Source organism: Corythoichthys intestinalis, chromosome 10 (genome assembly GCF_030265065.1).
Source record: "Corythoichthys intestinalis isolate RoL2023-P3 chromosome 10, ASM3026506v1, whole genome shotgun sequence".
NCBI classification, from domain to species: Eukaryota; Metazoa; Chordata; class Actinopteri; order Syngnathiformes; family Syngnathidae; genus Corythoichthys; species Corythoichthys intestinalis.
In genome coordinates, this window is record NC_080404.1 from 5,659,544 (window position 1) to 5,672,470 (window position 12,927).

General features: G+C 39.2%; 2 protein-coding genes across 4 annotated transcripts in view; one reads left to right on the forward strand and one right to left on the reverse strand.

Moving 5' to 3' along the window:
- The window catches only part of exo1 (exonuclease 1), a 37,550-nt gene extending 37,049 nt beyond the window's left edge, over positions 1 to 501 (reverse strand). For both annotated transcript variants that reach the window (XM_057848555.1, XM_057848554.1), the window contains exon 1: positions 393 to 501. In XM_057848555.1, coding sequence (XP_057704538.1) covers positions 393 to 461 — 69 coding nt within the window. In that variant the 5' untranslated portion in view covers positions 462 to 501. The remainder of the gene's footprint in view (positions 1 to 392) is intronic.
- Positions 502 to 1,241: 740 nt separating this feature from the next.
- yipf4 (Yip1 domain family, member 4) lies at positions 1,242 to 10,331 on the forward strand. Of its 2 annotated transcripts, none has more exons than XM_057848479.1 (6): positions 1,242 to 1,436; positions 2,939 to 3,092; positions 5,609 to 5,780; positions 5,944 to 6,021; positions 6,087 to 6,200; positions 9,681 to 10,331. In XM_057848479.1, the coding sequence occupies exons 1-6, from the start codon at positions 1,379 to 1,381 to the stop codon at positions 9,816 to 9,818; spliced, it is 714 nt and encodes a 237-aa protein (XP_057704462.1). In that variant the 5' UTR covers positions 1,242 to 1,378; the 3' UTR covers positions 9,819 to 10,331. The 2 variants fall into 2 exon arrangements, with proteins under 2 accessions (XP_057704462.1, XP_057704463.1); XM_057848480.1 differs by having other exon boundaries at positions 6,087 to 6,179.
- The last annotated feature ends 2,596 nt before the right edge of the window (positions 10,332 to 12,927 follow it).

A 12,927-nucleotide genomic window follows, 5' to 3' on the forward strand; every position in this document is an offset into this window, starting at 1 on the left:
CACAAAAGGCATTTTCTTTCCGCGAGGTATTGTGTTAGGACAAATTTCAAATTGTATCCGACATGTTGGAGTAGTAGTAGTAGTAGTAGTCGTACAGTATAAATAGGATGTGACAAGTCAGTGAAACAAACGGTGACCGTTTTCAGGATCGTTTAACGAATCGTGCCATATTACGCAGGATTATCGGTTGAAGAGTTACAATGTACGGAAATAGCCATCCGTGTCAGAGTGATTTCTTCACAAATGCAAGGAATGAAGAGAACGACGCCAGTGTGAGTTGCTACGTGCCTGGACTGTTTTCGGTGATTTTTTTTTTTTTTTTTTTAAATAGACGTGCAAGAAGGGAGAGCGACACAAGTGGCAAAAACACTTTGCTAACGAGCACAGCATACCTTTTGTCGGTGTCGTCTAGCTTCAGGACGTGTTAGAATGCACAAGCAAAAGACTGAAAGCAAATTCATTTTAGCGCCAAAGTGTCACCCAAGCAAAAGCGGCTCCGATTGGATAAAACTACAGAGGAGGTGGGGTCAAGTATGATGTCACTAGTGATCCTATCCCTCCCAGCTTTTTAGTTTCAGTCATGGTTCGATTTTTATTTAACTCGGGGTAATATTTCAATTTATTCATGAATTAATTATTAATGTATATTATTTTTGGTGCGAATTTAATTTATCCACATAGAATTATCACAGTTTGATCAGTGAAGGGTTTTCTGGAGTGTTTTAAAATGCCACCTAGCGGTATCTTTTTAATCATTATCATTTTTTACAAGAGGTGTATTGTTATTTAATTTTTATTTATTCAATAATAATAAAAAAATAAAGGGGTTTTAAGGACTCGATTGAGGTTATTTTTTTTTTTTTTTTTTTTTTGGTCCGTTTGATGTGATGACAAAAAGTCTGCTCTGGAGATGATTGGTGTAAACTTTTTTTATTCTTAAGAGCGGAAGATACCCAAAGAAAACACAACTGGGATTCTAGCCTGAAATATAGTATGTCAATACTGCCGGAATACCACACTAACGATTATATGCGTACATGTTTTCATTGGATACATACAGTAATGTAAACAATCACAGTGCAGATTGGGGGCAAAAAGTAAAAAAAATAATCATTTCGCCAAAACGTATTTTTTCATAAAGGTTTTAGCACATACTGTACTGTTTTTAGTGAGGCAAAGTCATTCCAATTTCCACACTGAGTCCAAAAGACGTGAACGCATCATAGTACGTGTCCCATTTCCCAGCATCCCTTGCACTTCCGCTTTGTTTGCAGAATCTAGCGAACGAAAACAAGATGCTGTAGTTAAACGCCACCAAGTGCGGTAATCAATGACAGCTTATTTCATTTTCTGAAGTTGGCGCATCCCATCTGAAAGCATGCAGTTTTCTCCAAACAACGGAGACTTTACATTTGTCTCCTCGACAGAGGCGCAAGGTAAGCTAATGCTAGTCGGGTCTCACCGAGAGCAGGAGGCCAAACTGGGCATTATTGGGCGACAGCGCGCCGTATTGGATTGTTATAAAAGGTGTCATCGGTACTATTCCGTAGTGACGGTGAGATAAAAGCCTCAGGAGGCATTGAACCACTCGGGCCAAATGGTTCGTGAAAGTGTTTATTACTAGGAGCTTCATGGGTGCATGGTTCCACCTACTGACTAAGTGTATAATCAGTCAGTTATCGTCCAAGTAACCTCATGAGGGATTCGTTGATTTGTGTGCGTGCGTGCGTGTGTGTGTGAGAGAGAGAGAGAGATTGTCTCTTGGGAAGGAATATTTTGCAAAATATTATCTGACCGAATCCTCTATGTATATAGGTTATAACATATGGATATAAGTTGTTTCCTTCAACATTTCTTTTATTGTTTTCAAGTCACAGAAGTTAAATTTGGCATACACCTTCAGCAATGTGATCACACTCATAAACTCTGTGACCATAATGCATGAGAGTACAGTACCCTCTGAAACAAAAGACCAAAAAACAAAAGGACCTATACATACAAAACAAGAACAACAGTCATAAAAATATATGATATGGCGATGTCTCCTGTAAATCAGCAATGCGAAGTAGCCCCCCTAATATCTTCTTACAACAAATTATACATATAAACTTGTGAACTTTTGGGTCCAGTAGGAGGAGCGGCCACATACAGTAGGTCACTCATGAAGTAAAACCTACAATATTTTTTATTAAATATAGTGCGTGTGTGTATGTGTGGAATATTATTCCATAAATGGTACGGCAGGTTGTCCAATGTGTTTTTTTCTGAAAATGCCTTGAGCGACATCAAAGAGGGAACAGTAAACGTGTTTGTGTAACTGGCATAAAATGGTGTAAAACGGCACAGTTTATGCTTGTGTAATTTGGACATTGACGTAGCTACAATATGGTGGGGATTTTATTCAGTTTTATTAAAAAAACAAGTTTTTCCACACAGAGAAAGTCCTTTTTCTTTCTCCATCCTATCAACCACTGTACTACTCCTTCTCTCCTTACTCTATCCTAAACCTTTCACTCTCTCGCAACTATCCAAACTCACCTGATCGCAACTGTCCTTCTAACACCCACATTTTGAATGTAGCCCAAGGTGTTTGTATACTGTAGCGAGCAGTCGAACCACAATGCAAAATCTAAAGCCCTCCCTGAAGCAATCACGTGGTACAGCTGGGCAACGAAGCTTTGGATGTCTTCGTTTTCGGAACCTTCCCAAAATGAAGTTAAGCCTCGGTACGTGCTTCACGGAAACGTTGCGTTCTGGAAATGTATGTTCATGTTTGGGTTCCAACCCCCAAAACAGGCTCATGTTACTGTTACCTATCCTTTTTGGTAAAGGGTCCTGCATGGAAATGAATCGGATTTCTTGTGTCGCTGTTCCAGTCGTATTGCTTTTTCTCATTTAAGACCTGAAGTGTATTTTAAACAAACCCTGTATTCTACAGAGCTCAGTGGCACAATTGAAACCCCTGATATCAAGCTGAATATGGGCAGTGATGGTGGCAGAGATCCATACGCTACGGCTTTCCTTAGACAGCGAGGGTATGGTTGGCTGCTGGAGGTGGAGGAAGATGATGGCGAGGAGAGCAAACCTCTTTTGTAAGTCGAGATCTTTCTTAAAGCTGTACTAACAAACAATGTCGGCGTCAATCTGGCCATTTTCTAAACTGATGATTCATGATTCTAAATGATTTACTGCAAAGTGCGCTGCACGATACTGAATTGTGACAGGTTTTATATGTGTGGATAGATAACGGCAGGGAAACTCAACTTCCCGTTAACGGCTACGGGCAATGTTGGAAAAGTTCATTTTCTACGTGAACTAGTTCAAATTGCAGTTCACAAATTTTAAAATGAACTGTTCAGTTCATAATTCAAAATTTTGAACTAAAATTCATGGTTCAAAAAAATGAACTTTTGTAGTTCTTTTTATGTATTTATTTAAACTTTTTTAGTTCTTTCATCTACCCAATAATTGCTACAAGCTATTATTGACAGAGTTGATATTAGAACCACAGACAGCAATTTTATAGACCTAAACACTGAAACTATCATATTCATCTTCATATTCAATTTCAACTCTGCGTCGCTATTGACTGGTTTGTAAAACACACTTAAATAAAATGTTGGTAATAGATAGAGGTGTGCGAAATTTCCAATTCTTATATTATTCGCGATTCGGCCGTGGAAGATTCGAAACGATTCACAAACATCCAAATTCTGATCATTTAATTATACCAGGTAATGCGGAACTAAAACACAGTCAAAACAATAATACTTGACTGCGTCTGACGGCCGTTACAAACAACGCCCAGTGCTAGTTGCTACAAACATACGGCCACATAATGCTACGGTAGATATCACATATATATAGAACTAGATGCGAAATGACAGACTTGCCGGCGCTAGTAAAGCCACCATCAAAAGCAGTAGACTTCTCTGGAAGGCTGTGTTGTAGCGAATCTAATTAACTTTTTATCTGAAATACTCCTAAATTGGCAAAATCTTGACTTGAATATCTTTAAGTGATGAAACAGTTTTAAAACTTTCCCCTGTCAAAAGTAGACAGAAGGGAAATTATGGAATAACAGGAACAATTTTAACAACTTTAACAGTTGATTCACAACATTAGATTAATTGAATGAGGTTTAAAGCTGCTGATACAGACTGGGGACTTGAGTATTTTATTTACTGTTTTGAACTGTTAACTTGATAATGAAATAGTAGTTTGGTATTGCCTGAGAGGATTTTTTAACAATTTTGGAACCAATGTACGAAACATTAAAAGTGGGGGGGACAATAATCGATTCATAATCAAATAGTAGCCTCTGAATCGTAATCAAATCGTTAGGTGCCCCAAGATTCCCACCTCTAGCACTGGGCCAGTGTTCTGTCAGATTTTGTATCCCATCAGAAATTGCAACTGCGCATCACATTACAAACAGCCACAAATTATGCGATTCCAAGATAATCACCAAAAACTTTCCATAAATAAAGGAATTATATACTTATGTTTGGTCATGCACGCACGAAGAAAAGTTCTCTCTCACCCTATCTCCTTTAAGCATTTATTTACGCCGTATTCATGTTGCAGAAGTATGTTCATGATGCAACTTGTTTGTTTAGCATCTTTGGATAATATTTAAACGAAGTTTAACTGAATGTAAAGGAATGGTTATTCGCCGCCATAAAAGCTTCGGGAGCAAAAGCTGCCATATTTGCTAAAACGACATAGCTGTAACAGCCTCAGGCAGCTTGACTTGCCAGGTTGGATAGTTATCCGCTATTAAGGTTTGGGGTTTTTTCATAGTGTTTTTAGCCTATGGCTTTATCTGCAGTTTTGTCAGAAAGGCTGTAACTCTGAACTGATGAATGTGGTACGTGTCCCATGATCACCCTGGCTTCACACAGCCAATGGGATGAGACTTGGGTGATAGGGGAAATCACTGTTCTGTTATATGATATCTAGTGAGATGTGCGCAAGAGTTACGGTGCATAAAAAAAAGTTGACATCCCATATAGGCTACCACGTATGTTCTTTGCTGCACAACACCAGTACTTGACAGTGAACGAGGTTATGAACGCCGCTCAAAACTGCTAGAATGAGCGCGTTCACAGTAACGTTCATGAGACAAAAATATGATGCGTTCAGCTCACATTCGCCCAAAATAGGAACGCGTTCATAAACGATCGTTCTTTCTTTGAACACGTTCATGCACAACACCGGCTCTGGGCAAGTAAAAACATTAACTTTGAGGCAGGATTTTCAACCCAGAAAACTTGCAAATCCTGTAGGTAGAGAAGCCCACCGTAAATATGTACTGTTGACAGGAATTTTGAAATCATGACTGTTATGTTTTTATAAGCCATGTATTCGTTAGTTTACTGCCATCGACGATGATAGACTCCCAAAAACAGGGACTGCACCAAATGAGGAAATGTTTATTCGTTGTCAACCCTCCCAGTTCAAATGGATTGGACGTCCATTGCTGTCAATGGCTCTAGGGGAAACCATGTTTGCAGTTTTTTTTACTTTTCCTAATGCATTTGATTGGTGTGGGAATCCATGAATGTAACTCTTTTGTTGAGACACGTGATGCTGTATGTGTCATTAGAGATGAGCTGGACATCGACTTGAAGGACATCTATTACAAGATCCGCTGCGTGCTGATGCCGATGCCATCGTTGGGGTACAACAGACAGGTGGTCCGAGATAACCCGGACTTCTGGGGCCCTCTTGCTGTGGTGCTCCTCTTCTCTATGATTTCCATCTACGGACAGTTCAGGGTGAGGAGATTATTAGATGATGGTCTAAGTTCAGGTTGGCATTTTTATTCCAAAAATATAAGTGAAACAACATATGTTAGAAACTTCTTAACCGGTTTCACAAAACCAGAGTAGCCTCGCACAAAGACATGAACTTTGAGACTTCTTAATTTTGTATTCTCAGGTGGTTTCCTGGATCATCACAATCTGGATTTTTGGATCACTCACAATTTTTCTCTTGGCTCGTGTTCTTGGCGGTGAGGTAAGTTGAGCTAGATTATAGGCGCTATACCTTTTATTTTGTCTAATGAGTTTTGTTTTGCGCAGGTTTCCTACGGTCAGGTTCTCGGAGTGATCGGATATTCCCTCCTTCCTCTAATTGTTATAGCCCCTTTGCTTCTTGTGATCGGAGGTTTTGAGGTGATTTCTACTGTTATCAAAGTGAGTCAGTGACATTCACGTGCTCTCATACTTGCAAAAGAGGATTTCATGTCGGAATACCGTAGTTATTATGATTGTAACGCTATGGCTACCTCATTTAGTGAGATATAAGCCTGTCGCGACAGGCAATAAGTCAATTTGTCGCACGATGAATAAAAATGAGGTCGGTCATTTTCCTAGCTGCTAGCAGCAATTTGTGTGTGCCGCGTGCACTCGGCACACGTGCGTGATAAAACTTCAGCCATTGCTTGTATGAGACTCCAGTTCCTTTCACCGATGTTTATTGGTCATCAACACACCATATAACTGAAGTTCAGACATAGAAAATAAGAAAACGCATCTAGAATAAGTGTTGTACAACGTTAGCATTGCTACATTGAGGCTAATGGTGAAAGACAATGCATCGTTATACAAACCACTTTTGCCTGCAGTCACCCAATAGCAGTCTTCTCCAAATTGCGATATTTGTAGTTAAAAGAAATACAAGACAAGTGCACTATGAACCAAGTGTAGAGCTTAAACTCACACTTCCGATGGCAATTTAAAAAATAAGCACGTCATGTTCAACATGTAAGCGCAGATGGCCGCAGTTATTCTCACATATTTCAGTTTCTACACGAGTGTTGCAACAAACGATTATTTAAAAATAATCGTTAGGTGCAGCCCTAGTTTAGAATATTAATTCAATGATGAATCGGATAAATGTCGCAATGTTTTTTTTCAATTACTTTTACAATTTAACTTGAAGTTGTTTGAGGCATGTTGTAAGTAACAGAGATGACAAAATGGATGACTATTTACTTCAAAAATAATATTTTATGACAGCTTCCTGACTTAACTGTAGTCAACAACTGTACTGTTTTAAATACATAAAACATGTTAATTTTTAATAAAGGTTATGAGTATAAAACAGAAAAAGAATTTGTCAGTACGCAAATCAGACAAAGTTCCTGTTCATTCAAATAAAGTGCTGCTGATTGACATTGACAATTCTGAATTGAATCTGAAAACTGGCTTCTAATTTGCTAACATCCACACTTTGCAGGCCATAATGATTCATTTTGGATCAAAACAACGCTTTTGATGGGCTCTAACTGGCAGAGAACAAAAGTGATGTTGGTTCTCTCACCTATTTCATATGCTACACAAATATAGCTTACAAATGATTATACACAAGATAATACATTGTAATTGTTCATTTTTTTGAATTTACAGTGGTATGAAAAAGTATCTGAACCCTTTGGAATTTCTCACATTTCTGCATAAAATCACCATCAAATGTAATCTGATCTTTGTCAAAATCACACAGATGAAAAAATAGTGTCTGCTTTAACTAAAACCACCCAAACATTTATAGATTTTCATATTTTAATGAGGATAGCGTGCAAACAATGACGGGGGGGGGGGGGGTAAATGAACCATCACATTTAATATTTTGTGCCCCCCCCCCCCCCCCCCCCCCCTTTGGCAGCAGTAGCTTCAACCTGACGCTTCCTGTAGCTGCAGATCAGTCTGGCACATCGATCAGGAATAATCTTGGCCCATTCTTGTCTAGATAACTGCTGTAGTTCAGCCAGATTCCTGGGATTTCTAGCATGAACCGCTGTCTTTAGGTCATGCCACGGCATCTCAATTGGGTTCAAGTCCAGACTTTGACTTCACTCCAGATCGTGTATTTTGTTCTTCTGAAACCATTCTGAAGTTGATTTACTTCTGTGTTTTTGATCATTGTTTTGTTGCAGCACCCATTCTCTTTTTAGCTTCAACTGTCTGACAGACGGCCTAAGGTTTTCCTGCAGAACATCCTGATAAGTTTTGGAATTCATTTTTCCATTAATTATTGCAAGGCCCTGAGGTAGCAAAACAGCCCCAAATCATGATGCCCCCTCCATCATGCTTCACAGTGGGGATGAGGTGTTGGTGAGCTGTTCCATTTTTCCTCCACACATGATGTTGTGTTTTACTCCCAAACAATTCAACTTTGGTTTCATCAGTTCACAAAAGATTTTGCCAAAATTTCTGGGAAGTGTTCAAGTGCCTTTTTGCGAACATTACACAAGCAACAATGCTTTTTATTTTTATTTTTTTTGCTACAGCAGTGGCTTCCTCCTTGGAGTCCTTCCATGACTATAGTTTTACATATACCTGTAGTTTAAGTATGCACAGAAATACTGGACCGTGCCAGTGATTTATGGAAGTCTTTAGCAGACACTCTAGGGTTCTTTTTTACCCCTCTGAGTATTCTGCGCTGAACTCTTGCCATCATTTTTGGTGGACGGCCACTTGCCTGGCACGCCCAGACTGTTCTCCCTGTATTTTTCAAATACCATGAGAAGAGTCTGCGACCCAGCTCCTTAATGGCCTCTCGAGCCTGAACGAAGTCAGCCGTGCAATCAGATTCGTTTATTTGCGTGCAATCTTCTTAAGGAGCAACGTCACTCTTGCGCATCGGATGTCGTCTCCACAACAACACAGACGGCGAACGGACGAGCCGAGAATATGTTCCAATCCGCGGTAAATTCAGTTTTAAATGACCATAAACACGTCGAGTCGCTAAAACCAACAATCTCTCTCACGCTAGCCATGCTGAATAAACTTCTCCTTTCTCCGCTCTCCTCGTATGTTTATTTCAACGCTAGAGTTTCTTGTCGCTTTACCAACGTCACGTCCGCCACTCACTGATTGGGCCACTCTGCTGTCTGTTTGCTGTGGCTTGCTCTGCCCTGGAAATTTGATCTGCCAAACAGTCGCCAGACTCTATCGCCAGAACAGCGGTGAGTCTGGAGTTCCAGGCAAGACAGCCAGTCCTTAGGAGAAGCGCAACAGTGCCAAACTCTCCATTTGTAGAGAACTTCTCTGACTGTTGATTGATGAACATCCAGGCTTTTAGAGATGGTTTTGTATCCTTTCCCAGCTTTATACAAATCAACTGTCCTTGATCGCAGGTCTTCAGACGGCTCTTTTGATCGAGCCATGATGCACATCAGACAATGCTTCTCATCAAGACAATTTTTACTTTTACTTTTTTTTTTTTTTTCTTTTTTTTTTTAACTTTAAACTTAAATCAGTGTCTGAGCACACACCTGACTTAAATTGCTTGGTAAAAATTGGTTACAATTGCTCCTTAAGTCTCCTTAGGCAGAGGGTTCACTTACTTAAACCCCCCACCCCCACCCCCGTCATTGTTTGCATGCTATTCTCACTAAAATATGAAAACCTATAAATGTTTGGGTGGTTTTGGTTAAAGCAGACACTGTATTTTCATCTGTGTGATTTTCACACAGATCAGATCACATTTGATAGGGATTTTATGCAAAAATGTGAGAAATTCCAAGAGTAATATCGCATATCAGCAAGAATTTATAAGACTATGTTTTGCATACTAAATATTGTTATCGCGACAGGCCTAGCGACATAATGTTGAAGTACCAAACAACTGTCATCCGAAAAGTCATTTCTTCTTGTCTGCTCCTCTTCCAGCTTTTTGGAGTGTTCTGGGCTGCTTACAGCGCGGCGTCACTGCTTGTTGGAGATGAATTTAAAACAAAAAAGCCTCTTCTCATATATCCGATTTTCCTTTTGTACATTTACTTCCTATCGCTCTATACCGGTGTGTGACCAGATGAGATAGAGCTATGGACTTTTTCATGGACAGTGACGCTAATCCCACATTGTGAAAGATTCATTGGGGGTGTTGGCATTATATGTTTCTTGTGTAAATATTTTCACCTTTATGTCTTCTTCATGTTCAATCAAAAAGCATCCGCTTTCACAGTTTCAACCTTGCAATCCTCATAATACTAAGTGCAATAGACTGAAGAGTCTTCATTTACAAGTTTCTAAAGGTTGACATTAAAGAGCAAATATTGGAATCTGTTCTGCAAATATGGAAGAAAATGTTTGTGCTTCAGGATTATTTAAGACACTATTCTCTTCATTTCAGACTGCAGGAAGAAATGATTTTATTTCTTTGTCTTTTACGCAATGTAACATACCAATGAAATAATACGTAAGAGTTATTTTAGCTTTTCACTCATTTGAAAAGAAAATGGCAACTGTTGCTCTGTTTTTTCATGGGCTGTAGATTGTTTATGAAATTACAGCAAGAATAAAAATGGTTGTTTATGTTTATCATGAGAAATGTCATCTCTGAAACAGGTTTAATTATTGATGGGGGTCTTGACAGTAAACTAAAGCTTTTACCAGAATATTCAGCAGATGTTTTGATGCTCTTCAAGTGCTCAAAATATTTAAGTTCTCATTTATTATGATTACGTAATCGTCCGTCTCTTCATTCCAAGCAACGACCTGCGTGTGAAGCCTGTAGCTTACATCCAATAAAGATTATTCTGATTCTAAGAGAGGCTAAGGACAAGTACAGAAAGAAAGTCTATTGCAAACAAGGAACATTTTTATTCATTGACCCATTTTGAAGCCATTAGGTACTAGCACTGTTATGAGGTTTGAAAGGAATGCTTCAAGCTGCAGCATTAAGAATATGGTTACAATTGAGGGGGGGGGGGCCTCTAGACCAAACAATTATCAGAAATGTTTCCACTTCTGTGGACGCAAGTTTTTTGTCTCTATTTTGATTGCCTGAGGAGAATCTGCATGAACCTAGGCCTGTTAGACAAGCATGTTTTACTTCAGCCCCTGAGTTGACCTTCAGGGTCAATTTAAACTGGCATTGCCAAAATAAACATTTTGGTCATGCCTGTTTCTTAAAGTGCGTACGACAGGATAAAAGAAAGTCTAAAATAGCATTATTATGTGAATTAGAATCATATTTTGAGATGGTTCGACTACAACAATTTTGCAAAGCGCAGATGACGAGAAATTAGTCTTTTAATTTGCTGTTTAGCCACGCCTACCATTATAGGGCTCTAGCGTCCCTAACCGGAGGATGACATCGGCAGGGTCACGGTTTCATCTGATTTAGAATTCAGCCCACTGAGGGGGAATTAATGAACAAGGAAAATGCGATGAAGAGAGCCGCTAAATGTCATTGTTTCAGTCTCTCTTCTCCAATTTTTTTACAGGATGGTCTTTTTATCGAAGTATTTTCCCCCAATTACTAAATAAATAGTATGGTCATGACAAATAACAGTCTTGTGCTAAATGGAATATGAAATATTAAAAATGCATTTAGTCAGGGCGACATGGCAAAATTACTCCATAATGGTGACAAGCCGCCGGTTGTCGCCCGAGTGGCATTTTCGGTGGACAATCAGCCACAAAATGCCAGCCACATCCGTATTTTAAAAAGTGTGCGATGATCCAAGTATTTGACATAATACAAAATACAATGTTTACTCACTTCCTCGTAAGCCGAATGGGCTTGTTTTGGCCAATATCCGCGGTGAACGGGAACCTTTTGAAACCCAAAAAGCCTCTCACGCCTCTCCCTGGTGCAGCAACAATTTTCTGTAGCCGTTTAGCTTGCGTGATGCGAAAAATAAACGAATGAATCCGCAAAATCAGCTGAATCCACAATGCTGTATTATGAGATGCTGACCTGGGTGACGTTACATTCACATTCGTCCTCAACCCGAGACTGAAGCCGGAAGTCACTCATTTTCATGGCAAGGAATTCAAAATTTGAATAAATAAAATGATCGCTTCCACACATATCCAAGCGGACCATTTCATTCAGGAGCATAAAATACCGCGTGAAATATGAAATAAACATGCTTTTTGGTGTCATACGCACTTTTTAAAACACGCACACTACAGTAAATTTTTTTTTCAAGGTAATGGGGATCCTATAGTTCAGGGGAATCACACTCATTTTGGTCTACAGGCCAGATTTATGGCAATTAGATCTAATGTGTGCCAGATTAGTTTAATTTTGGCCAAATAAGTAAACTCCCTGGAGAAAATAAACTCGCCCCTCCTAGTCAAAATGGATTGGACATCGAGCGCTATCAGTGGAACTGGAAAATTGGCATTCACAGCCAGTCCTTCCTGTAGAAGTGAATTGGATCGTCTACTATCATTTTCAATGGCAGGCAATGATTTCATTTTATGTCACTCTACGTAATTTTAAGACGCAGCGTTGTTTTCATCAATGATGACGACAATGAAAATATTTCTTCAACAAACTTTTCTTCATGAAGGTGACGAGACGATTACAAGCTAAAAACAACGAGACGAGTGCCAGTTTTTGTCGGACGAAACGAGAACAAACCAAAATGTGCGATAGTTTCTGTCAAGTGTTCACATGTGACATTTTATGTTTAATTGGCATGCATAGTAACAGTGTCTGGTTGTGTCACTCATGTGACATGCTGCACACACCAACCCCAACTTGCCAGTGTCCTATCCTTTCAAGGCTTGTACACATGGTAAGATTTGTTTTCTTATCTTGCCCAGAGAGAATATGCAATGTTGCTTTTGCCATTAAAGGTAAGTGCCGAGTGATCACAATGTAAGTCGTAGTGCTAGCATAGCATTCGCTTTAACATTAGCCAAATGCTAACAGCGATCCTCTCAAGCTCTCGGACAATTTTTTTTTTACATTCCGTTCACGGTGTCCAGGTGGGGATAATTAATTGAAAATAATGTACTGTTTTCCTGCTGAGTGTTTAATATCACCAAGTTGGCGTTGTCCTTGTAAATGCTACAATATGTGTTCGTGTGTCAATGTTCATTTAAAATAGTTGGAAACTATTGGGAGTATTTTTTATTTTTATTTTTTTATTTTGTTTATTATCACCAAGTTGGCGTT

Bases quoted from the DNA above. Each gene is read 5' to 3' on its own strand.
- yipf4 (XM_057848479.1), top strand. From the start codon at position 1,379: ATGCAGTTTTCTCCAAACAACGGAGACTTTACATTTGTCTCCTCGACA. The intron at 1,437-2,938 runs GTAAGCTAATGC...TGTATTCTACAG, and splicing joins CTCCTCGACAGAGGCGCAAG to AGCTCAGTGGCACAATTGAA. The intron at 5,781-5,943 runs GTGAGGAGATTA...TTGTATTCTCAG, and splicing joins CCATCTACGGACAGTTCAGG to GTGGTTTCCTGGATCATCAC.